The sequence below is a fragment of the Eurosta solidaginis genome, chromosome 5, assembly GCF_040869045.1.
Source record: "Eurosta solidaginis isolate ZX-2024a chromosome 5, ASM4086904v1, whole genome shotgun sequence".
NCBI lineage: Eukaryota > Metazoa > Arthropoda > Insecta > Diptera > Tephritidae > Eurosta > Eurosta solidaginis.
Window position 1 is genome coordinate 41,903,830 of NC_090323.1, and position 26,148 is coordinate 41,929,977.

The window sequence follows — 26,148 nt, forward strand, 5'->3', positions numbered from 1 at the left end:
ATCGCAACTTTCGCCCCATCACCAGTCACTAGGTGTGTTCGCGCGAACACGCTCCCAAGTGGACCGTAACAGAGTCTTCTGACACCTCTCTTGATACTTTTCGACGTGTATTAGCAGTGTCATGCTGCAATATAGAGTTACCTCAGTTTTATATTTCTCCCTGTGGATTATGCTGCGAATAATAAACTCCGCGTAATTTTTTGGGACATCTACTGTTATTCAGTCGCAGATAAGTAACTTGGTCATTGTATTGGTTTATAGCAGGCATGCTTAACCAACGAACCGATATCATTTCGTTACGATAATTAACGTTTATAAACGAAACAAAGTCATGTCGTTTCGTTTATTAACGTTAAGAACGTCAAATTAACGAAATGAATTTGTTTCGTTTTCTGCCATATCAAAACGAAATCAAATCGTTTATGTTGATTATTAATTTCAAACTATGTTGGCAAAGCTGATTGATGGGGGAGTCATTAAAGGTGAAAGCACTAGCCAAGCTGATTGCAACTTTTCTCATGAATTTTGACAGTACGAACATTTCAAAGAGTATTTTTGGTATTACCACCAACGAATAACACAAACAAATTACATGGAGTTTGTGTTTATGTCCGCTCGCTGTTACCACCTTACAGCTTCACCATGGCTATAGCATTGCCAGCACAATTCAAACATAAAGTATCACGTTTTTGTTAACGTTTTTAACATTAACGAAAGCTTTTCGTTTCGGTTAAAAACGAGATACAATTTATCTTGATAATTTCTTTATCAATAATATTTCGAAGTGTTTCAACGGAAACGGTGGAAATTTTTTTTATAAACGATTAGCTTAACGTTAAGGTGCATCCCTGGTTTATAGCATAGAAGCGATTTGCTCCTGTGATGAGAGCTATGTTTGGGTCTGTGATTGGTAAAGAGAAATAAATGCTGTCACAGGCAATCAGTCACGAATATTCCTTGTAATCTGTCGCTGAAGTGTACTGTGATATTTCGGTAGCTGTGACGAAATCACAGGTACACGGATATTTACCAACTCTAATTTCCTGTTCTTTTGGCTTCTTTCGTATGTGTGTTGTGTTTCGCAAAATAGTTTTTAATTAAAAATTGCTCAAAGAAATATAAAAACCAGTCAAATAAGTGCATAAAAAGCTTGTAAAAATATGCTTTTAAAGGAATCAAAGAAATTTCGCAAGGAAATCGAAGCAAAAAGTGATTTTGAAGTGAAAACATAAATATTTAGAAGGTGCTCAAGGGGGCAGCAGCCAGCGAAGACGAAAAAAGCCATTAAGCAAAGAAAAAAGAATATTAGCTTTTATTTCTTCTTAATAGTTTGCGTAATTAATTAAGTAATATACAAATTAAAGTATTTGTAATACTATTTTTTAAAGTATTTGTAATACTAATCGCATTTATGTACTTTCCTTTTCAGATTTTCTAAAATGATGCCTAAGCGCACATTTGCAGCTGCTACCTTTCTCTGCTGGCTTTATTTTTTGTTGTTGTGACCGAAGTATTTAAACAATTAGTAATCATTCAATTTAAACTAACTTGGATTCTTTTTTTATACATCCAATTGTTTGTTATTATTACATTTGCTATTTGTGTTGATTCCAAAGTTGTGTTTGGTCACCGCCTTATTGCTATTGGAAATTATTACATATCAAACGAAAAAAAAAATTGAAAGAAAATCAAAGCAATTTTACCGGCATACAAGCGAAAAGCTTTTTATAACATACTAGGTAAGTTGGGATTGGATTACATATTGTTAATTTAACTAAATTGAAAATTATGCACGAAATTAATTTACCAAAAATTTGCAATTTCATCACTATTGTATATCCTATATGTATATTTATATATAAGCACATACTTTCTTATACATTTTTTGTTACATTTAATTATGATTGGTTATGATTGCAAATGTTTCCTCATTAATTAACTTAAAAATTTGGCCTGGATTACGCGTGATTTAAAAAGCTTTCTCTTGTACAGGAATTGGGTATTAATCTGTGAGAATGGGGTTTAGAGATGCCTCCTTATTAGCCTGGGAAGCAGGACCAAAGCGCCTTTTGTTTTTATGCACATCTTTTTGGGAATTTTACAAAATCGGCTTTTCAGCATTTTATTACCTTCCTAAATGAAGCACATTTTCGCTTCTATACCAAAGATGTTTTCGTGTGACAGTAATGAGTGCAGTGTGCCAAAAGAAAATTTCCGATCTCATGTTAAATATCTTTTTATTATTATTTTACGCGTGGCTATACGTAGTTTTCCGGCATAGTTTAAAGTACATCTTATTGATTCCGCCAACTGCTTATCACCTTAGTTTTTTTTACTAAGTCGTGATTCTCCATAAGAATGTTTTTGGTTAAATGTCATTTTTGGATATGCCCCGGTATATTATGACAGCGTCCATTGATGATAACAAAGCCTGTTGTTGTTATAACGATAAGGACACTCCCCGAAGGCCTTGAGGATGGTCCTTCCCGGATGCAGATTCGGTACCGGATGCAGTTACTACCATCGCGTTAACGATTTGGTATGACCACGTGCAATCTTCTAGGCCATACCACCCTCCCACCCCTAGATCCATCAGGAGGTCGGGGTCGCCAGAGCCTCGGTTGTTAATGAAACAGTATTCGCCACGGCGCTGGCAGTCCCTTGCGAGGGTTGCGCTAGACAACCCCTTGTTTCAATTTGGTATTTTAACCCGCTGTAACTCATTTAGCAGAAAATTTGTTACTGTGTTCCATTGTGATTTTCAGATACCGCACAAATATCCTGGATGCTTATGTCTTTACCCTCCAACTTGTTCATCCACAAATATTTGGGTGTTATTGGTTTTGTGACTATCCTTAACCGAATTGGATCCACTTTAGAGCATATAAATCTCTGCTGGCTGCTTTTTCGAGTACGATAATATCCTGCCAACACTTTCATAGCGTTCAGCAAATCCAACATACCCTACCAACAGCAACAACAGTATTTATTCATAACTACGTGGCGTTAAATCAGGTCCATAGTGCTGCCATATTTTGAACAATGATGATATCTTAGCTTTCAGAGAGTGTCTTCTACTACAGAAGCATCAACAAGTATATGGTGGGTATTAAGCTTGTGTAGAAGAATAAACAAGCCAGCTTTTACTCAAAGGTTCAATCGTCTGTCAACCGTAATAATTATATTTCCGAAATTCATAAAGAGTTTTTAGCCTCGAAACTGCTAAGTTGTCAAGCACAAGTCCTTGTTGTTTTTGTTGTAGCACAAAGCCTTCTCGAACGATGTTAAAAATAGCTAAAAAAGGCTTTGGTAAAGACTACAGTAATCTAATCCCTAAGAATGATAGCTTACAAAGATGACTATAAAAAGCTCGTCAATGTTTGCGCTACAAAACTTCCGTCCTAACTTAATTTGAGGATAATCTGTACTTCCCGATACAATTTTCCTATTATGTTCCTGATGTTTGGCAATTCAAAAAGTTCCATGCTTGCAAGATTTTGCGCGGTTATGTAATATTCTGTCATGTTATGTTATGCTAGGAAGACGGCGCGGAAGAATTAACAAATCATAAGCGCGAACGTTTCAGCATGGTTTTGAATGCGGGCTATTCAGGCACATGAAATCCGACTGTGTAATGTTATTATGTTATATTATTTTGTCTCTAATATGTTATGATACCGTATGTTTTGCTTGTTTTTTATTATTTGATTTTATTATCTATATATCATTCTATGTTAAGTTATGTATGTATGTTGTTGTTGTTGTTGTAGCGATAAGGTTGCTCCCCGAAGGCTTTGGGGAGTGTTATCGATGTGATGGTCCTTTGCCGGATACATATGCGGTACGCTCCGGTACCATAGCACCATTAAGGTGCTAGCCCGACCATCTCGGGAACGATTTATGTGGCCACATTAAACCTTCAGGCCATTCCCTCCCTCCCCACCCCCAAGTTCCATGAGGAGCTTGGGGTCGCCAGAGCCTCGTCTGTTAGTGAAACAGGATTCGCAACGGATAGGTGAGGTTGACAATTGGGTTTGAAGAAGCTATATATTGCGCTGGCAACCTGAAAGGGTTGCGCTACACAGCCCCTTGAATCTGGTATTTTAGTCGCCTCTTACGACAGGCATACCTACCGCGGGTATATTCTGATCCCCTAACCCGCTGGGGGCAAGTTATGTATGCAATGTTATGTTGTGTTAAATGTTGTTCTGTTGTTGTTGTTGTAGCTTAAATGTTGTTTTGATATGATATATTATTTTGATGGTATGTTGCGTTATGTTACTCTTCTATTATGAGTTATATTCTGTTATTTTGTGTTTTGTGATGTTAGGTTATGCTATGTTATGTCGTGTTATGGTATGCTGTTATGTAATAGTATAATATTAACGACACATATTATACTGTATTGTTATTTTGTGTTATTTTCTTCTTCTTGTCTGTGTTATGCTATGTTATGTTATGCTGTATTATATTATATTGCACTGTGTCATATTAGGGCTTATATGATGCTACTCTATGATTTGTTATGCTATGCTGGGTAAGCTATGTTATGTCACATTAGAAAGACGGTTTTTTGCCTGGCTAACCGAGTGATGTAAATTTGCGTGCTACACCAAATAAGCGGATACAGTGAACGTAATCACGAAAAAAGTGATGATAGTTTTAGCAATACTTTTAAGTGGTTGTGGTAAAAGAAAATTAAAAGAAATTGTATATAGACTAACAACAAACCCAAAAAATAAACGAAAAAAGATTTTGCTGAACCACTCCTCTCCTTGTGTTCTCTTCTAGGAGAGGTGGAATGCTGATTATTGGGTTTGAAATGCATAACGAACGAAATTTTAGAAGACACGAATAAACCAAAGGATTATAAGGATTCAAAAAAGCTGGTATAAAACCAAACTGCCTGTCGTGATATATGAATATTAGCAGTTTATTCACCATTACTAGCACAAATGCACTGGAAACCAGCAACGGTGGCAGCTATCAAATCTACCAATTCAGGTACGCTTGAGAATAAAGAAGCGCAGAGACAAATTAGAATGGCTGCCGCCACAAGAGCGAATTCAAATGATGAAAACGCAGAGAGCAGCGGGGGGAGTGGTACTCGCGCCAACAGCACTAATTCTAACAGCAACAACAACAATAATTATAGCAACAACAACAATAATGATGATAGTACAACTAGCCAAAATCTGTCTGCTGTTCAAATGGACGAAGCCGAACTTAAATTGAAACGTCAAACATTGGAGCAACGCAAACAAGAACTAGAACGTGAGCTAAGCGAAAAGAATTGGCTTTTACAACAAATACAAAAGCAAGAAACACAAATAATTAATGGAAATTATGAATATGTGAATGTAAATGAAATATTTGCTATGTTGGCGCGGCAGTACAAAAAGGAATATGGGGGTGGTGGTGGTACTGAAGGTGGAGGAGCTGGTGGAGGCAGTATGGGTGGTGGCAGCACAGCTATTTTACGACGAAAAACTATCAGCGGTAATAGCTATAAAGAGAACCAAATCAATACCAACAACAACAACAATAATATGAGCAGCAATAATAATCGACAATCAGAAATTTCGAATCGTTCATCCGAGTATGATAACTATCCTGGTGCAAATGCGACTATTGGTGATTGCAATGTATCGATCTTGAGTGGCGGACCACCTCAACAACAACAACAACTACAAAAAAGTCAATCGTTAAAAAAACGCAGCGCTAGCACAGTCACTTCTGCTATTTCCACAATGGGTAATTATAATTATTTGCAAGTAGCACAACAACAACATCAACGACAACAACAACAGCAGCAGCAACAATTGCTACAGCAACAGATGTTACAAAATCATATGCAATATAATGCGTTATTGCAACATCAACACTACCATCAGCAGCAACAACAAATGCATTTACAACAAGCTTTTGAGGGGCAGCAACAGCAATTGCAACACCAGCAACAGCAAATACAGCAGCAACAACAACAACTGCAGCAACAGCAATTAAAGCAACAACTCCAACAACAACAATATCAACAATATAAGCAACAGCAGCAATCACAACACTCGCCATCACATGCGCATACACAATCACGCCACTATCCAGCTGATGCTATTTCTTTGTATTCGGTGAATTCAGCAAATGTTGCTACATTACGCCAACAACATATTGCGCCACAACAACAACCTATTGTTGTGCAATGTGATCGTTACTACTTATCGCCTACACATCAGAGCTATAATGATGGCGGCTTCATTAAATCCAGTCAAAATATCAAAAAATATATATCACCACAAGCATCGCCAACACATCACCAACAACAACAACAACAACAACACGTGCACAAAGAAGCGTATATGTATCAGCAAGATTTGTTAATGCCTACAGGTGGAGCTGTGACTGAGCAGAAATATCAACAGCAATTGCAGCAGCAGCAACAACAACATCATCAACTATCACAGCAACAACAGCTACATTTACCTACGCAATCAGAACAGCAATTCTTCACACTCACGCCCCTGTCACCTCAAATTTTGTTACATTCACCACAACAACAACATAATACCACTAATAGACAATTGGATGCTATCTCTTTAGCTCCCTCATACATATCGGTTGATGTAGATAATATCAGTTCTACTGCTGCTCACAATTCACGTTGGCGTTCACAAGGCACACTGCCACCAATTTCACCACTGACATCACCACAACATCACAGCAACAACTACAATTCAACAAGTCAAATATCCTCGGATATTAAATCCCAGTCAAGTGATATGCTCTCAAGCAATGCTTATTATAATACATCAGCTGCACTGCCTTCCGCATCTATAAAATCCTTAACAAAACCGCCCGATGAAATTTCAATATCTTCATTGAATAGCGAAACCCAAACAAAATCGAAACAACCAAAAGCCAAACAATGGATGGAGTCTTCACTAGATGGTCCTGTTATACGTCCAACATCAGCAAGTAGCGGAGGCAGTAAAGCTGCTACGCATGCGCAAGATCTGCAACGCAACGGAAGTAGCTCTGCAGCGCGTGCAAGTGGAAATAAAACATCAGCTGCTGGTGCACCGATGCTTGGTAGTGGATTTACTAGTATTGGAAGTGGCGGTATTAGTACCGTTAGTGGCATTGTAGGTATTGTAGTGCCACCCACTGCAGCACCACGTGAACGCACAAAATTATCGTCACAATCAATGTCTGCCGGTGCAACCCGTCACTATTCCATGTCGGCTGCATCACACAAGCATCCATATGCGCAAGCAAAAATGTTGCAGGATGATGATGGACGTTATGCCAAATTAAGTCAATCAACTTCATATTTAAATAGTCAACGTGAGTCACCTTCGATATCGGCTGCTTATCCATTGGATTGCAGCTCAAGTAATACTACAATTGAACTGCCCACACCATCGTCGGGAGTATTCAAATATTTGCCACCAAAGCCGAGCAACACCACTAATGCCTCACAATTGACGCCACCACCACCGCCACGACCACCGCCCATGGCTGAAAAAGTATTAGGCGTGTGTGTGGTGGGAGTTGTTGCCACGCCAAGTGCTCTATCGCCCACAGATATACGCATTGAATCACCGAAGAATATTACTATTGTTAAACCTGCTACTTTTCGTCCATATCAAGAGGAGACGAAACCTTTCGAAATGTCAGATTTTTATAAATATTCAACTAAATTTCGACAGAAAGACACTTCAGGTGCAGCGAATGCGGAACACTAACATATAGGAATTAGTCCTACCCCAGAGCGATAACAAAATTTTGAAAAACGAAGCTACAGCAGTACGCTATGCTGGATGGCCAAGCTTAAATTAAGAAGATATAAGCAATATGTATGAATACTCCTGTCATTCCAACTGCACTGATCTAAACTGTTTTTGAATTGCAGCTAATGTTTGAACCGCAGCTACCAAAGCAACATTATACAAACAAACATCACATTTTTAAGGACTTCACTTTTTCCACACTATTTCGTCGTAAGCAATTTAGTACACTAATTTTAATTTTTAGTTGTAAAAGTTTTGTAACATGCATAGTTTAGAGCTTAGGGTGATATAAGGCTTAATAATCTCTTAATCAAATGGTTAGAACAAGGTTAAACGAACAAAATGTCATTATCGATGCTTTAATACAAGGACAATAGCTTTGTTGGGACCGCTGCTCATTAATGTCCTTTTTTAAAAAGGATTTGGAAAAGAACATAAAGTTTTGTTTAAATTTTAAGGTCGTTTATAAACGGAGGTCAACATAATTATTGAAAAAATTTGTTCGGAACGATGATTGCCAATTCCATTTTCTTTGCCTTCCTGTACCAGAAAAATAGAGATCTCATACTTGTTACCTAGAATTCAGAATTTTTACGCGGCTCAGCACACAAGCCGGGCCCATGTTACGTTTTACCATCAGTGACTGAAAACCATTTTCACTCAAATGATTACTATGCAACTGTTAAACTACTTCTAAAAATTATAATGAGTTATGGATCTTACAAGTTCTATTTGTTGCTGGTTGAAATATGTCATAAATCCGTTCCATCATTACAGAGTTATTGTGATTTAAAAAACTAGTTTCAATCACGGATCGTAAACGTAATACTGGCCCCGAGGATGTGGTTTGAATTTCAGTCGCCTTACGACCTGAATCGCGGCTGTATTCTAAGCCCCTCTGACCCGTTGAGGTTATGTACGTTTTTCGCATGATTCAATCGCAAGAGGTTTGCTCGACTGACAAATTTTTGTGACAGTTGCAGCCATTTTGCTCCCAAATCGAATTGATATCCGTAAACTGTGTTGTTTCTTTGCGATTTTTCGAAAAATATTAGTAGTAGAAATAGAACGCAATCAGTTTACAAATACCCGATAAGTACTGAACTGAATAGTTTCTTTGAATAATTTTTTTTAATTTTATGATGAATTTATTAACTATGCCATGATCAATTAGTGTGGCTGAAAACAGATAATTTTATGAAAAGTACGGACACCAAGGAAAAACTTTCGTAAACCTATGGACATACGAAACCTAAACCAATTTAAAATTAATCGTTCAACGTCAAAAAAAACTAATGATTAGATTATTTTATTTTTCTAATCGTAATGATTTCTAATTCTAATCGAAGTTCCCCAGCTCTGTTAGTAAATAATGGATATGTCATAGCGAAATGCACTTATTGAGCATGTTGGGAACATTCGTCTCCATTTAAGAATTTGTGGAATCGTTTTTTTTGAATATTCGGACCTGGTGAGGTAGTTTCAAACGAGCGTGTTTGGAATATTCTAAATTAACGGTTTATCCGGAACACTTCCATTAATACTTAAACGGAAAAGAGAAAATGGTAAATACTCCCTGTTTAGCGGGACAGCACAAAAGCTTAACTCTGCTGTCAAAGTGGAGGCGGAATATAAAGTTCTAAGACAATAAGCCGTTTTCCTTTTTGTTTGTCAGTTCAGCTGCCATTTCGAAATCGTCGTATCTCAACATATTTTTCGAAAATTTCCCATTTCAGCATATGTCACAAAAACGCCCTATATCAGAATTAGGTTGAAGAACGCCTTATCTCAGAATGCTTTTCATTAACTCCCTCTTATGTCAAAATGCATTGAATTTATGCTCAGATAGGGAGTTTTTGAAACAAATTAACTCTTTATCAATTCACGAAATATATAAATTATTTCTCGTTGCTGTTTTTATGTACGGTCCCTTTTTCGCTTTTATTTGGAATCCAAATCTATAAATAAAGTGTTGGTTGTAAAGATAGAGATTCGGGCTATTAGCGAGCTTTGGGCAATTTTGGTCGTAGAGCTTTTGTTTACGTATATTTTATTAATATAATTTGTTAAAAATAAACGATTGTTCGCACACAAAGAAATCTATTTGTACTATGCACTATTGTGCATATTTGCACTGCATTACTGGCAGTTGCCATCATACGCCAGATGGCAGCGCAAGCTGTAAGTTTTAATTGATTGATAGAACAGCTGATTTTTGTTGATATTTGATAAGAGACTTTAATATTGGTTGCGCAAGATGCGTACGGGTCCGGCTCGTTTAGTAGAAAATTAATTATTTCCCCCAAAACATATTGGCATTTACAAAACTACTATCACTACTAGAATACTACTAAAGGTAATTTTCTACTAAAATTTTCGCTGAAGGGGATGGAATTATTACCCGTTTTCCTTAATTCGTAAAAGCAACCCGTCCACATTTTTAAACTTGGGAGTGTCATCATTGGAGAACAAACCTGCAGTAATTGAATAATGCGTTTTTCGATATTTTCAATCTTTATTTGACATTGAATTATACAAATTGTATACTCGATTTTGGGTTTAAATATTTTCCTCAGGTTGATTAAAGATTTTTTTTAGCTTAGTTCAAAAAGTTAGTTTTTAATTAGAGCTGGAATGCTGAAATTTCTGCCTCCGCTTCATCTTGACTTATACTAGATTTAACCACCTTAGTACATTTTGTACGAACACAAAGCTTATTGAGTTCCCTCTAGAGGTCATTTCGGAGTCGAATAATATTTTTAAATAACATGGATGCAATTAAGACTAGAAAACTTGATCCGCGACATTACGTTACACCAGCTATGACCGAAATTAAGAAAATAAATAAGTATCTCGCTTATTTCATGACCAGCTTCGATGAAATTAGTCAAAGTAAGCTCTACATTTTGCTGGTAAATCAAGTCCGACTAAAAATTTTCTCACAAGCAACACATTTGCGTTGTTTTTGAACTCCGTATGGGCTTGATTTAAAGCAGTTATTGTCGTGGTATATCGCGCCGATCTGTCGGCGCAATTTATAGCTCTACTACTGCTCTCGTTTTTTAATTTTGTGGCATGTAGGCGTGGTACGCACATTCACGTTATGTATTGTGATAATACAGTTTACTGCTTCAAAGCGATGGAGTTTAGAAAACCCTAATTTTACGGTTATGATGCTTGTTATACGATATACCATATTTATTTTATGCATGTAATTAACGAAGATGCCTTAATATAATACGAACAAAATTTAATTAAATAACCAGTTAACGAACTATGACTAGACCCAACGAATTGTTAAAATTTTACAAAAAAAAAAAAAAAAGACTAAACAACTTTTAGAAATGCACCTGTTGAAATTTTATATAAATATATTTATTAAAAAAAAAATATTTACAAAAAGAAATGAAGTATTGTGTAAAAAATTATACTATTGTGAATCAAGGCGAATTGAGTACACGATGGTGTTATCCCATCCGCTGATGGATTCTTCTTGATATTTTATATAAATAGATTTATTAAAAAAAAAATATTTACAAAAAGAAATGAAGTATTGTGTAAAAAATTATACTATTGTGAATCAAGGCGAATTGAGTACACGATGGTGTTATCCCATCCGCTGATGGATTCTTCTTGATATTTTCCAGGCAACAACTTGGTACAGCAAGATGTCAGTTAAAAGAAATCAATTCTATTTTTCTTTTTATTTAACATTCCGTCTGTGCGGCGAATTAGGTTGAATTCGCTTTGCCATCACCTTTTATAGATTCGCTTTGATTGTGACCAAGGCGAATCTATACAAGGTGACGGGAAAGCGAATGCAACCAATTTGCCGTGAAGAATAATGTCAAGTCAAAAAAGAAATGTTCATTGATTTCGATTACCTGACATATTGTTGTGCCATGTGTTGCAAGGCGAATTCATAACAGGTGGTGGCAAAGCGAATTCGACCAATTCGCCGTGCAGGAGAATGTCAAGTCAAAAGAAAATTTTCATTAATTTCGATTAACTGACACATTGTTGTACAAGCGTTGTTTGGAAAATTATCAAGAAGAAGCAATCAGCTGTTAGAATAACAACACCTGGTACTGAATTCGCCTTGAGGCGTTGTATGGAAAACAGTCAAGGCGCAATCAGCTTTTGGAATAACAACACCTGGTACGGAATTCGCCTTGATTATGACTGCATTCAAATTGAAAACGTCAATAAAAATCATACCATGATTATTTACTTGAGCTAAGAAATAATAATGTTGGCTGCATTCACGTGGGTTAGCTTATCAGGTTATCTGTTACTTATTTTATTTTCAACTCGTACACTACAGAACAATAATTTTTAAACAACTAACTTGATAACCAAGCTCAAGTCAATACCCAAATTGCCTTTGATATTTAAACATTACTCTAAAATAATTTGTTTCTTTTTATCTACAATATATCACGCTAATCATTGCCAAATTATTAAAAATTTCTTTATAGACAATAAATATGTATATTTTTGTAGCACAAAAAGAATTGTTAAATATGATATAAATGGTGTGAAATCAAAAAAAAAAAAAAAATACTAATTTAAACAATAAGATAGTTACGTATACATATGTATGTATCTATTATACATATTTTTAACAAGTAATGGTATTATGAATATGGACGAATGAAAAATTATAAATAAATGATTTGTAAACATAAAAATGTTTGATTTGGGCGGTACTTATTAATTCAGAAAACCATTTTTTTCACGGCTAAAAACTTGATTCTAAAATTTAAAACCAGCCGGGATACTAACCACTATGCTATCGAGGACTAATGCGCTTAAAATATGCCCACTTGGAGGTTTGTCTGTCGTAAGAGGCAACTGAAATCCATAGAACATAAGGTTTTCCGCGAACAGCGGGCTATCACCAGAAAATACCGGACTCGTATCCGGCGGGTGACTGTCCAAATCCGCAGAACTTCCTTATATCTTCGGAGAGTGTGCATGAAACCTAGCAACTACATAAAAAGAATATTCAATGTACCATTTCAGATACAGAAGCGCCTAGCTATTACTGTCATGCTTGAAGACGAATAGTAGAAGAAGAGGTAGATTTCGAAAAAGCAATATGCAACCGCAAGACAAATACTCTTCATTCCTTTCTCAAAGCGCAATACAAATATTGTGTGAAAAATTTAGTTCTTTGGATAAATTTCTTTAAGGGCCAATTAAACTTCCTTAACCCTAACACCATAGTCGTAACCATACCCATATCCATAACCATCTCCAATGTGATGTCTCCAATGGTGTCTTAACCTAAAACTCGTGAAAATTTCATAAAAATGAAGAAAACGGAAAAAATTACAAACATATTCCACAAAAAATAAGTCTCTTAGTCATAACGTATCCAAAACATTGAATAAAATCTGCAAAAAGTTATTAAACTCACCAACTCAAATATTTTTAGGTTATGGATATGGCGAGAAACCAAAAATCAATTGGTTGGCTATGGTATGGTTCTGGCGTTAGCGTCATGGTATGGCACCATTAATCGATTACATTGATTTCCATAAGGTAGGTTCGATCAGCTGTTTTATTTGGTTATGGTGTTATAGTTATAAGTCACCATATATTGGCCCTTTGCAAACAATATATGATAAGGCTCGAAACTGATCTCAAGGACATTTCAAAAGTTTGTTTCCTCCAAACGCGAGCCTTCCAGCATTCCAGTGTATAGGCACTTTAATGCTCAATGCATAAATTTGCATTCCTTACAATCATCGAGCAAGATGTTCACCATGAAATTCTCGCTAAAACTGATTGGTCCACTCCTGTTTTTTCTTTTCATCAATGTTATAGGAGGCTCCGGACTCAAATTTCGTGTCTGCTATATGCTGAGCAGCTTAAGCTCTTAAGTTAAATTTATGATCATTTCCGCTCTTCTGTAGTAATTTTGCTGATTGCTGTTGCGTCAAAATCTGCACATAAATGTTCCAAATGCCATTCTCTAGGTACGCTAGCTTTCATTCCTTTTTCTACTATATTTCAGGCAGCCAGTTGGTATCAATTAATGAATATGTTGAATTAGTGTTGTTTTGACCCCAATTTCGCCTGTGCCAACCATATCTGTTAAGTGCTAATCCCTTGAAACAAGGAAGATTGTCCAGCTCTTCTTGAAAAATTAATGTTCATTACAGATGCTCACGCTCCTTCTTATTCTTAAATTTTTTACAAATTTAACCGAATTTCCCGCGCCCGCTCAAAGTCTTTAGTAAAAACCCTTCGTGTTTATAATAAGGCCCACCTATTACGTTAAATTTGGATCGAATTTCTAGTAATATTTTAGAAATGTCATGACCACTTCGGCACGGAATGTTTCACTTCTATGTTTGAATGGTTTGACAGCTAGGCCATCATTTCCTAGTTCTGTTTCCTGTTTTTAAGCTGGGTATTTGTTCCTTCTCTCTTTCCCCTTCGCCGTAGTTGGGTGGAGGAAACTTGGATTCCGCAGTCATCGACTGAAGTATAAGGACGGTGATCCTTTTTGCAATGCTTTGCAATTACCGTGGCTTGCGCTCGTTCGTAACGTGGCTAAGCAACTTCCTTGACAGTGCATACAACAGTCCTCATTTTAAATACAAAATAAATGTAAGGCGCGATAACCTCCGAAGAGATCTAAGGCCGAGCTTCTCTTCCAATTTGCGTCGTGATCCTCTTGATTTTCCCTACAAATTGGCCGGACGGGACCTACATGTTTTATGCCGACTCCGAACGGCATCTGCAAGGCAGATGCTTTTCATGACACCCGGAGCGCTTGCCAAACACTGCTGAGGGGCGACCCGGCTTAGAAAAATGTTCTTCTAATTGAAAAACCTTATTTCTAAAATTTTGATGTTGCTTTGCCCGGGGTGCGAACCCAGGGCATACGGTGTGATAGGCGAAGTACGCTACCATCACATCCACGGTGCAAATCAGAAATATCGTTCCAGTGCGCGGTTACATCGTCAGGTCGAACATAGTCCGCCAGCTAAAGAAGTTTGTCAATTGTCTGTTTTGTCTAAAGCTGCTCGATGGTAAAACTTCCTTGTGCTAATGTGCACGCCTTTTTTGCTTACATTAACTACCAGACGTCGATAGGCGTCATGCATAAAAAGAGAGTATTTACTCAACTTCGGTTTATTGAATTAAATGTGTGGAACATTGATTCAGAAAATCCAGTCTTAGCAAATTATAGCTTTTTTTGTGCATGTGGCTAAATTTTGTTGCCGCTTAGAAAAGTGTGCACATCAAAGAAGATCGAGGTAAACCTACCATCCGTCACGATATAATCGATTTTTTATAAGCGAGATCGCATTTACTGGATCGTGGTGTCAGCGTTTGGTCCACCAAGGCCGGGCAAAGGCACCTTTCCCATTAAAGGGAACGAAGTTCTCTCTTCTTTTGCAGTAAACCCATCACCACGGGTTGGATACTGCATCTCGCTCATAATTTGATCACATTTCCTAGAATGTGCGAATTAGAACGCAATAAGTAGCTTCGCTGTTTACATCGTTTGCTAATGTGAAGGAAAGCAGGGGATTGATAGTGAGACGTGAAAAGCATAATATCCTTAAATAATCATTGGCCGGGAGCCTTCACTATTTAAGAGACATGTAAGACAAATAGTGCCGGTAACAGTTTAGATAGTGCCGGAATAGTTTAGAGAGTGGATCTCCATGCTTACGGCAACATCGAATTTGGTTAAGAATTTTAGAGAGTGAGTCGTGAAGATGACTGGTCGATATAGCGCTTACCTCCTTTAGGTGTCGAGTACACAGCAACATACAAGGAAACGACCAGAGCAAGCTTGAGGTATATTGTATTTTGACGTTGCAGTAGCGTAGGAAGATCTTCTGAACCTGCAACTTATCAAGACGCAATCTTTCTTCTTATAAATGCCGGCAACTATTGTAGCTCTACAAAGGTATCATAATTTTATGACCTTCGTACAAAGAAATAAGTTCGTGCGCAATTGAATTGATTGAACAGAAATCACATATACTGACTAGTTGCGGTATACACCAGGCACTATACTACTGTGGCTATGAGGAACGCATGGAATAAAGCTACTGAGAGCAGATTGTACGAGAGTACCTCGGTCTCAAGTTAATCAAGGCTGCAGAGCTTCGCAAATATTTGAAATCAACAGATTGGATGCAGTGAAAGGGACTGTTTGGTACATTGGTTAATTAACTCAGTGGCAGCAACCAACCGAACAACCTGCGCTGCGTGAGAAAGCTTACGCTTAGCTATCGGTGATTTTTTGTGAATATTTTTTCATGCTATGTATTGATTGAGTCTGCTCCAGTATACCACAGCTGCATAACAAACAGAGTATATGATCAAAGCGCTGTTACTCCGTAGAGTTCTCCACAGCTAGAACCCTACGTCTTTTTTCCAAAAGCCTTAATATAACTCAATTTATTTTCATCACACTCGCTCCAGTGTACATTACGCTTAAAAATTTCAACACTTCCAGCAATTTCAATACTTTGCAACTCCCCTTTCTCCTAAGAAATTTGAGTCTCAGAATTAATTGCCTCCTCCAACCAGAGAAACAAACAACTTCAGCTGCAGTTCGTGCCTATGAAGCACAATGAAACTATTTTTAGAAAACAAAACACGCCGACCCACTCGTAATATGTGAACTTATGCATTCTCACCCAGTACGCGGAAATACATGGGAGCGTTCGTCGCCTAAAATACGCGTATTTCCATGTAGTAAGCACACGCTTCCTCCGCACAAATGTAAAACCGAATGCAATGTGAAGACCACAAATTTTCGGGTGTCAAAAAAATGTTTCCATATTCTTCTTAACAATAACATTGACTGCATTTCACAAAACGTTTAGCGCGACGAGGAGCTCGTAATGAGCTAGCGACCAGATCCAACCAACCGCTAAGCCTATTGACTATTAAATACATTTGTAAACAATTTTCATGTTTTTGAATTCGAATGTGCACTGTGTGAATTCTCATAGTGCATTGGTTTTTGAAAAATTGTTTTTTGTTCTTTTTTGCTGTTTGGAGAACACAAATTAGAATTTTCGTTCAAGTTCGCTGCATCGTTGTTTCGGTTGAGTAATTCGCTCGGAATTTGTTGATCATATTGCTGTGATGCCGCAATAGATTAGGTTTAGAGTGGGCAGTTGCGGTGTGTTTTTGTGTGCGTTAATATCGGTGGGCGCGCGTTGCGCGAGCTTTCAATATAATTGGCAAACTGAAATTTTGATGAAAGACAACCAGTGTCAATATGCAATAAAATTATGAAAAAAAGAAAAAAAAAAAAAATAAAAATGTTGCAATAATCCACTAATTGGTGGCTCGGTGTGTTTGTGTGTTGTACTGTTAGTCAAATGAATATTTGTATTTCGATTTATTTTTGGTTTTTCATATCGGAATCGTGCGTTCTGCGTTTCACAAGTTTAAAAAAATATCGTTTTCGTAACGTTATTGTGAAATTGTTTGCGTAAAGTTTTGAACTTAACCTAAAAAGTAAATTTAGTCGCTATTGGAAGCGTATTATATTACTGTGATTGTGTAAAATAATTGGGCCACGTTTAAGAATTTTGGCATTTACGAAATTATTAAAGATCTCTTCTTCTTTGTGCTTACCATTTAACCAACTCGGACGCCAACAGGAATTTCAAAGAGCACGCCCTTTCATTAACAGAAGGCAGCTTCACTTTCTTCTGATACCGATAGCAATCAGAGCTTGCATTTAACGGTTCATCCGAAAAGCCAATTCGGTTTATCACGGATAACAACCGATGCCCAAGAACAAGAAAGGGTTTTCTCAGTGATTAATTTTTATTTTCAAATGTTTTATCATTATCACTGAGGTCATGTAGTGTAATTTATTTCCTAAGGTTTTTAAAACTGTTATTTTGCGACCGAAATATGTTTCGAGAGTGATAAATCTCTCTTCTGATGTGTTAATATTAACATGGCGTAAACTTAAATGAAGCTTTTTATTTAATAATTTGGGAAAAATTTAAACAACGTGACATCAGGATGGACAAGGCGACAGCTGTTTCGATTATACTTGTAAATCTCTTCAAAGCCTTTTCTCCCGGGAGTGGGATTTGAACCCGCACTCCTACGATGGTTGAAGTGTTATAAACACATTCAGCCACGTAATGCCTTAGTTGTTGTTAATGAAGCTATTTTAATGGTCCGCAAAATTTAAACCACAAACACTATACTACGATCAGGACGTATATTTTGGAGTCATGTAGGAACTATCATTTCTGAACTGTTCGGGGATAGTTTTGGAATTATTTCGAGGCTTTTTCGTAGTTTGGATCATTCCGGGACTATTTTAAGATTATTTCGGTTTTTTTGAACTTTTTCGATATCTTAGGTACTGTTTTGCAATTATTTTGGGGAAACGTTTGGAAATTTTTCGGGAATATTTTGGGATTATGACAGGTGTTTTCGGCATACTATTGGTGAACTATCGACGTGCTAACGGTTTACTATCAAAAAGTTACAGATTTGTTATCAAAAAAATATAGATTTGTTACCGAGAAAATATCGATTCGATTTCAAAATCAATGTTTTTTCAGTAATTTTTCGATAACAAACAGACAATTTTTCGACAGCAATATTAATGGTTAATTTTTTGATAAAAAATCGATAAATACATAAATAAATTTAAGTCGCGATAACCTTCGAAGATATTTTAGGCCGAGCTTCTCTTCGAATTTGCGTCGAGCTCCTTTTAATTTTTCCTACAAGTTGGCAGGACGGGACCTACATGTTTTATGGTGACTCCGAACGGCATCTGCAAGGCAAATGAGTTTTCACTGAAAAGTTTCTCATGGCAGAAATACACTCGGAGTACTTGCCAAATCACTGCCGAGGTGCGATGCCGCTTAGAAAAACTTTCTTCTAATTGAAAAAACTTATTTCCAAAATTTTTATGTTGCTTTGCACGGATCTTAGGTTTGGTAGGCGGAGTACCACACCATGGCGGCCGACCAAAAAAATCGACGAACTTTCAATAAAAAACCGATATTTATCGATAACAAATTGATAACATTTCGATGATGAATCGATAGTTGTTCGATAAACGATCGATAGCTTTTCAGCAGCATCGATATTTTTTCGACAACTTTTCGTTATTAAACCGATTAAACAGAAAGATAACAAGTGAATAAACCTATCTTATCCAAAATAAATGCATAAAACGTCATAAAACTCTTCAACGAGTTGCGCTACCCAACCCCTTAAATCCCTTTTATTTTTAGAATAGCATTAAACAGCATTGCATAGTACGAAAAGCCTGAAGGGATTATAGAATACCCCATGAGGCTATTAGGCTAACAGTAACTATCCGCCCAAGGCTTTCGTTATTAATCTTCCCCGTGGACACTGCGAAAATTTATGAAGAGTCTGCTGAAGCATCACCTCGAGGCAGCAAGATTAAATAAAGTAAATTACACAGACCTGAAAGTTCGACTAGTAACAGAAGGTTTTGTACCTTATTCGTAGCCGACAAAGGGCTGAATAACCGCAAATATGGTTTTAGGAGTGGGCATTCCAAAATAGATGAAGTGATAGTCCAAAAAACCCAAAAACATTTCTACCAAGCAAATTATACAGGTTACGATGGGCGCCCAAAATGCTTTGCTCGAGTTTCCGGATTTCTAGGTATGGAAATATTTTGAGGGGGTTATCTGAGAGATGTTATCTGCTGTACGAAACGACTAACGTTTAAGAAAAATAGAGATAACTTGGTACTAGCCCAAGATCTCTAAAAACAGTCTATTTCGCTAGCATGATATCGCTGGTTTCATAACAACAAAAAACTGATCAGCATTAATGGAAGGATCACGGTCGTCAGCAGGCGAAGGCGAAAATGTTATCCCCAAGATGTGGCGGATCCCCGTAATAGGATAACAAAAAAGTAGAAACCCGCAGCGCTACGAAAATTTTCAGAAAAGACTGCACGGCAAAGATTCTATACTCTTGTATGCTCGGGGAGAATACAAAGCCAAAGAACCTCTACGAATGATACAGCTTATCGCAAGGTTTCGGCTGTCGTGGCCGTTGGATCAATCTTAACGATATAACTTAATCTGGATCCAGGGGTAGGTAAAGTTATAAAGATGGTTCCTAAGCGATTTATTTCTGCTGCGTGAATGATCTTGAATGGTAATAGAAGGCCCCTTATGTAACAACTCTTTTGGATTCGAAGGAATTGAAGGGTGTAGGACGAAAGCGGTTGGGGCTTCGTAAAAACTCTCCAATTGTAGATTTACGAAGTAGTTTTTAACTTCTCAACATCTTCTCTCAAGTTTTCATAATCCAAAAAAGCAGAGATATATTCAGAATAAAAGTGACATCTGGAAATTAGGAAATAAGTCGCCGGCGCCCTTTGTTCTTCATTTGCGGTAGAATTCTGTCACAGAACTAAATGAGCTAATCACTTCAACTTTCTTGGGGCAAATTCGCTATTAAAGTGTCTTCAGATATCCTCCCGACCGAAATCGACTGGCAACTTATACTCAGTTTGCTATTTTTTATAGATCCCTCTAATACTTTTATTACTGTAGCTTTTGTTTCCCTCTGCTTCGGTTCAGCGAGGCGCTTTCTCGGGATGTAGCACTCATCACTCACAGAATTTCAGAAGACCTCTAGCGTTATCGGAACTCATGCATTTAAAATCTCTCCAATCAATCTTATCCAAAGAAATCCGTCACTTCAAACTCAATATGTCAAACGTTCGACATATTTAAAACATTTGTCATAACCGTCTACACTTTGACTAAAAGATGTATTTAATAGCTGGCCCCATTTCAATCTTAAAACAGGCAAAGAACCTGTATACATACCAATGTATACAAGCTTTGTGTAAACAAACATATATACGCGCCCTAAATAAATATTACGATGTTAATGTACATGTCAATGTTGCACACTGAAATTTTCGGGGTTCACCGTCTACACCCAACAATAGATTGAACGCTATGCAGACTAATCGTATGCTAGCTCAACTAGACAGTGATATGGTTCCATGATATACAGACAGGCCTTGATATTGATAATTGCGGTAGCTGCTTCATTAGACTAGCGGTATTCGGTTGAACTGGGGTATTTACTTTTCCAAATTTGTCTAAAATGATACTTAATGTTGTCACGAAGCGGCCTCGAAATTATATAGAAGTTGTTCCGAAATGATATCTAAAATAATTCCGAAGTGATCCTACAACAGTCCTAAAATGCTTTCAAAATAGTCTCTAAATGATCCCGAGAAGTTGCCCGGAAATGATACCTAAATAGTCCCGAAGTGATCCTGAAATTGTTCCGAATTGGTTCCGAAATAATTCCGAAAATAATTAAGAAGTAATTCAGAAATTGTCCTGTTATTATTTCGAAATGGGTTTGAAATAGTCTCGTGCTGATCTTGAAGGGATACCCAAGTAAAATAATACCGAAGTTATGCTGAAGTTGTGCTGAATTGGATCGAAATGATTCCAAAAATAATCCCAGAGTAATCCTAAAATTGCCTCAAAATTGCTCCGAAATAGTTTCGAAATGATCGTTAAAACAATCCCGAGATGTTCCTGAAGAGATCCCGAAATGTTCACGAAACAGCCCCGAAAAAACTCGAAGTCCGTCAATCCGTTATGCAAAGCTGGCACTTAGCTCCATACTAGGTCAAGTCGGAAGACACTGCATTGCCTAGGGTGGTTATAAACATATATACGCTTTAAGAGACTTCCTAGACATTGACGGGACTTTCAACTATGTTTCTTAACAGGCGATCATGGGGGGTCTTATTGCAGAAAGACTTCGCAGTAGCGCTGTGGACGCTGGTCATAAACTAACTGCTCCATGAGGAACCCGTTCAATCGTTTTTAGTTGCAGTTGTGATACGTGGAAAGTGTCTTCAAACAATTAGTTCTTTGATGGATCGGGCGGTTCGGAATATACATACATACCTGGGCATACAGTGTTGGGTTGAACGCCAACGCGGAAAATACGGATATGGTCTTTTTTAATAGGAGGTATAAGGTCTCGATTTGGACTAGGCCTAAGCTAGATGAGCCTGCAGGAGAAACCGTGTACAAAATATCTAGAAATATCTAGAAATAATTCCAGTCAGTAAGAAAAAGGCCTCAACGGCACTTTATGCATTTCAAAGAATGACGAACATATTTCTGCATTGAGAAGCTTCTCACCTGCTTGCAGACGTCCTTTTGAGTCGGTATAAAATATTTAGGTCCCGTACCGTTTGTAGGAAGAATTAAAAAGTAGCACTACACAAAAAGGAAGAGAAGCTCGGCCTTAATCTACTCGCAGGTATATCGTGTTTGCTTTTTTTATGTCTCCTTTTGCAGTGCTTGATATGGAGAAATATATGCATTAGGCCGGGTCGATTTGTGGGGAGGCAAAAAAATCACCCATTGCTCTGTGAAAATCGTATTTTAGGGATCAAAATAAGAAACCTTGCCGAAGGACCCATACCTCTAAAACGAATTCTGAACCGAGGCAAACCCTGGAATGTGTTTGTATGACATGTGTATCAAATGAAAGGCATTAAAGAGTATTTTATGAGGGAGTGGGCCATAGTTCTATAGGTGGACGCCATTTAGGGATATCGCCATAAAGGTGGATCAGGGTTGACTCTAGAATTTTTTTGTACGATATGGGTATCAAATGAAAGGTGTTAATGAGTATTTTAAAAGGGAGTAATCCTTAGTTCCATAGGACGACGCCGTTTCGAGATATCTCCATAAAGTTGGACCAGGGGTGACCCTAGAATTTGTTTGTACAATATGGGTATCAAAAGAAAGGTGTTAATGAGTATTTTAAAAGGAAGTGATCCTTAGTTCCATAGGTGGACGCCGTTTCGAGATATCGCCATAAAAGTGGACCAGGGGTGACCCTAGAATTTGTTTGTACGATATGGGTATCTAATTAAAGGTATTAATGAGGGGTTTAAAAGGGAGTGGTGGTAGTTGTATAGGTGGTCGCCTTTTCGAGATATCGCCATAAAGGTGGACCAGGGGTGACTCTAGAATGCGTTTGTACAATATGGGTATCAAATGAAAGGTGTTAATGAGTATTTTAAAAGGGAGTGGGCCTTAGTTGGTGGATGCCGTTTCGAAATATCGCCATAAAGGTGGACCAGGGGTGACTCTAGAATGTGTTTGTACGATATGGGTATCAAATTAAAGGTATTAATGAGGGTTTTAAAAGGGAGTGGTGGTAGGTGTATAGGTGGTCGCCTTTTCGAGATATCGCCATAAAGGTGGACCAGGGGTGACTCTAGAATACGTTTGTACAATATGGGTATCAAACGAAAGGTGTTAATGAGTATTATAAAAGGGAGTGGGTCTTAGTTCTATAGGTGGCCGCCGTTTCGAAATATCGCCGTAAAGGTGGACCAGGGGTGACTCTAGAATGTGTTTGTACGATATGGGTATCAAATTAAAGGTATTAATGAGGGTTTTAAAAGGGAGTGGTGGTAGTTGTATAGGTGGTCGCCTTTTCGAGATATCGCCATAAAGGTGGACCAGGGGTGACTCTAAACTTTGTTTGTACGATATGGGTATCAAATTAAAGGTGTTAATGAGTATTTTTAAAGGGGAGTGGGCCTTCGTTCTATAGATGGTCGCCTTTTCGAGATATCGCCATAAAGGTGGAGCAGGGGTGACTCTAGAATGCGTTTGTACAATATGGGTATCAAATGAAAGGTGTTAATGAGTATTTTAAAAGGGCGTGGGGCTTATTTCTATAGGTGGACGCCTTTTCGAGATATCGCCATAAAGGTGGACCAGGGGTGACTCTAGAATGTGTTTGTACGATATTGGTATCAAATTAAAGGTATTAATGGGATATTTAAAAGGGAATGGTGGTAGTTGTATATGTGAAGTCGTTTTCCAGATATCGACCAAAATGTGGACCAGGGTGACCCAGAACATCATCTGTTGGATACCGCTAATTTATTCATATATGTAATACCTGCCAAGATTTCAAGGGTGTTTTATTTCGCCCTGCAGAAATTTTCTTTTTCTTCTACTTAATATGGTAGGTGTCACAACCATTTTACAAAGTTTTTTCTAAAGTTATATTTCGCGTCAATAAACCAATCCAGTTACCATGTTTCATCCCTTTTTTCGTATTTGGTATAGAATTATTGCATTTTTTTTCATTTTTCGTAATTTTCGATATCGAAAAAGTGGGCGTGGTCATAGTCGGATTTCGTTAATTTTTTATACCAAGATAAAGTGAGTTCAGATAAGTACGTGAGCTAAGTTCAGTAAATTTATGCCGATTTTTGCTCAAGTTATCGTGTTAACGGCCATGCGGAAGGACAGACGGACGACTGCATATAAAAACTGGGCGTGGCTTCAACCGATTTCGCCCATTTTCACAGAAAACAGTTAACGTCATAAAATCTATGCCCCTACCAAATTTCAAAAGGATTGGGAAATTTTTGTTCGACTTATGGCATTAAAAGTATCCTAGACAAATTAAATAAAAAAGGGCGGAGCCACGCCCATTTTGAAATTTTCTTTGTTTTTTGTATTTTGTTGCACCATATCATTACTAGAGTTGAATGTTGACATAATTTACTTTAATACTGTAAAGATATACAATTTTTTGTTAAAATTTTACTTAAAGAAAAATTTTTTTTTTAAAGTGGGCGTGGTCCTACTCCGATTTCGCTAATTTTTATTAAGCGTACATATAGTAATAGGATCGTGATATCTTCAACGACTGCCAAATTAGAGCTTGCGAAAGTTTTAAATTACCTTCTTTTAAAAGTGGGCGGTGCCACGCCCATTGTCCAAAATTTTACTAATTTTCTATTCTTCGCCATAAGTTCAACTCACCTACCAAGTTTCATCGCTTTATCTGTCTTTGGTAATGAATTATTGCACTTTTTCGGTTTTTCGAAATTTTCGATATCGAAAAAAAGTGGGCGTGGTTATAGTCCGATATCGTTCATTTTAAATAGCGATCTGAGATGAGTGCTGAGGAACCTACATACCAAATTTCATCAAGATACCTCAAAATTTACTCAAGTTATCGTGTTAACGGACGGACGGACATGGCTCAATGAAATTTTTTTTCGATCCTGATGATTTTGATATATGGAAGTCTATATCTATCTCGATTCCTTTATACCTGTACAACCAACCGTTATCCAATCAAGCTTAATATACTCTGTGAGCTCTGCTCAACTGAGTATAAAAATGAATTTAACTTAGTAATGGAAAAGAAATTAAAAAAAATTATTAGAAATTAGCGTTTTTACAACCCCCTTTTAAAACCAAGGCATAACTGTGATGCATTTGAATGTCATAAACATAGTTGTGTGGGTTTTTTATTCAACCGTTTTAAAAAATGAAGGTATCACTGTGACACAATTGCAGATCGTAAAATTGCTTGTGTTGTTTTTTTTTTAAGCCACCACAAGACACAGCAGGTAGAATTGAAATTGCCCCTACCCAAAAGTTCGACCCAAAAGTTGGGGGGGGGGGGGGGACATCAGAATTCGTTTTAGAGGTATGGTTCCTTCGGCAAAGTTTCCTATTTTGATCCCTAGAATACGATTTTCACAGAGGAATACAAAGGTAGTTCCAAACATCTTTCCAAAAATGTCAGGCAAAAGTGATACGGTGCGTCTTTAAATTATTTTTTTACGTCGGCCTTGCCTCTAACAAATGATGATGAGAAGCCAACGGCCAACGAGTCTCCGTGCATTTGAAGGGCCTTAGTAAGTGAATGCCAAAATTTTTAAAGTTAAAAGCAAAGCGATCGCCTCGCTTTTTCTTATCCCATTCACCTGTCACATAAATACACACGAAAAAAAAGAAATATATTTATTTCTAGCTGAAGCACTAGCGTTTGTCTTCATCCACTCCACATCTGTTTCGTTGAGAGACACATTTTACGTTCTAAAGATCACAACAAACAAATAAGATCTATTGCTGTTGTTGTTTGTTATCCCACATTTGGTTCCATTGGCTATAACTCTTTGTTGTATCTTAATAATGCAACTTGTGGAAGTTGTTCAATGCATAAAAGAAAATTTGCAGAGAAAGATTATTAAACAGTTTCTGTGAGTGATATGAGAGTTTAGATTATAAGAGCACACTTGATGGTCTTTCGACAGCGATGGATATTTTTTCACTCTACGATTGGGTATGTACGAGTAATACCTATAAAATATAATCACATATGCTCTATATAATGATTGTCGAATATCGCCCTTACTGATTGGGGTATACGATGTACTGGCAGTAAAATTGAGATTTGTATTAAAAGCGGTTAAAAGTTAAACTTATAAATATGTCCGTAAAAAAGGGATATACATACAAAAAAGAAA

The 26,148-nt window shown here is 37.2% G+C and overlaps 2 protein-coding genes across 17 annotated transcripts in view; both read left to right on the forward strand.

Annotated features, from left to right (window-relative positions):
• The first annotated feature begins 1,052 nt into the window (after window positions 1-1,052).
• Window positions 1,053-13,428, forward strand: sstn (stepping stone). 3 transcript variants are annotated; one of them, XR_010954030.1, is made up of 4 exons: window positions 1,053-1,346; window positions 1,430-1,739; window positions 4,792-7,853; window positions 7,910-13,428. XR_010954030.1 is itself a non-coding variant. In XM_067792338.1 (3 exons), exon 3 carries the CDS (start codon window positions 4,956-4,958, stop codon window positions 7,740-7,742), a length of 2,787 nt encoding a protein of 928 aa, XP_067648439.1. In that variant the 5' UTR covers window positions 1,053-1,346; window positions 1,430-1,739; window positions 4,792-4,955; the 3' UTR covers window positions 7,743-13,428. The 3 variants fall into 3 exon arrangements, 2 of the variants coding, with proteins under 2 accessions (XP_067648439.1, XP_067648440.1); XM_067792338.1 differs by having other exon boundaries at window positions 4,792-13,428; XM_067792339.1 differs by having other exon boundaries at window positions 1,053-1,243; window positions 4,792-13,428.
• A 3,385-nt stretch (window positions 13,429-16,813) lies between these two features.
• The window catches only part of Plp (Pericentrin-like protein), a 125,437-nt gene continuing 116,102 nt past the window's right edge, over window positions 16,814-26,148 (forward strand). For 2 of the 14 annotated variants that reach the window (XM_067792329.1, XM_067792336.1), the window contains exons 1-2: window positions 16,818-17,294; window positions 25,635-25,964. In XM_067792329.1, coding sequence (XP_067648430.1) covers window positions 25,938-25,964 — 27 coding nt within the window. In that variant the 5' untranslated portion in view covers window positions 16,818-17,294; window positions 25,635-25,937. Of the gene's footprint in view, window positions 17,295-25,634; window positions 25,965-26,148 lie in introns of all 14 variants that reach the window. The other 12 variants (XM_067792325.1, XM_067792328.1, XM_067792321.1 and 9 more) reach the window with 9 other exon arrangements.

Coding starts and splice junctions, on each gene's coding strand:
- sstn (XM_067792338.1), top strand. CDS start 4,956: ATGCACTGGAAACCAGCAACGGTGGCAGCTATCAAATCTACCAATTCA.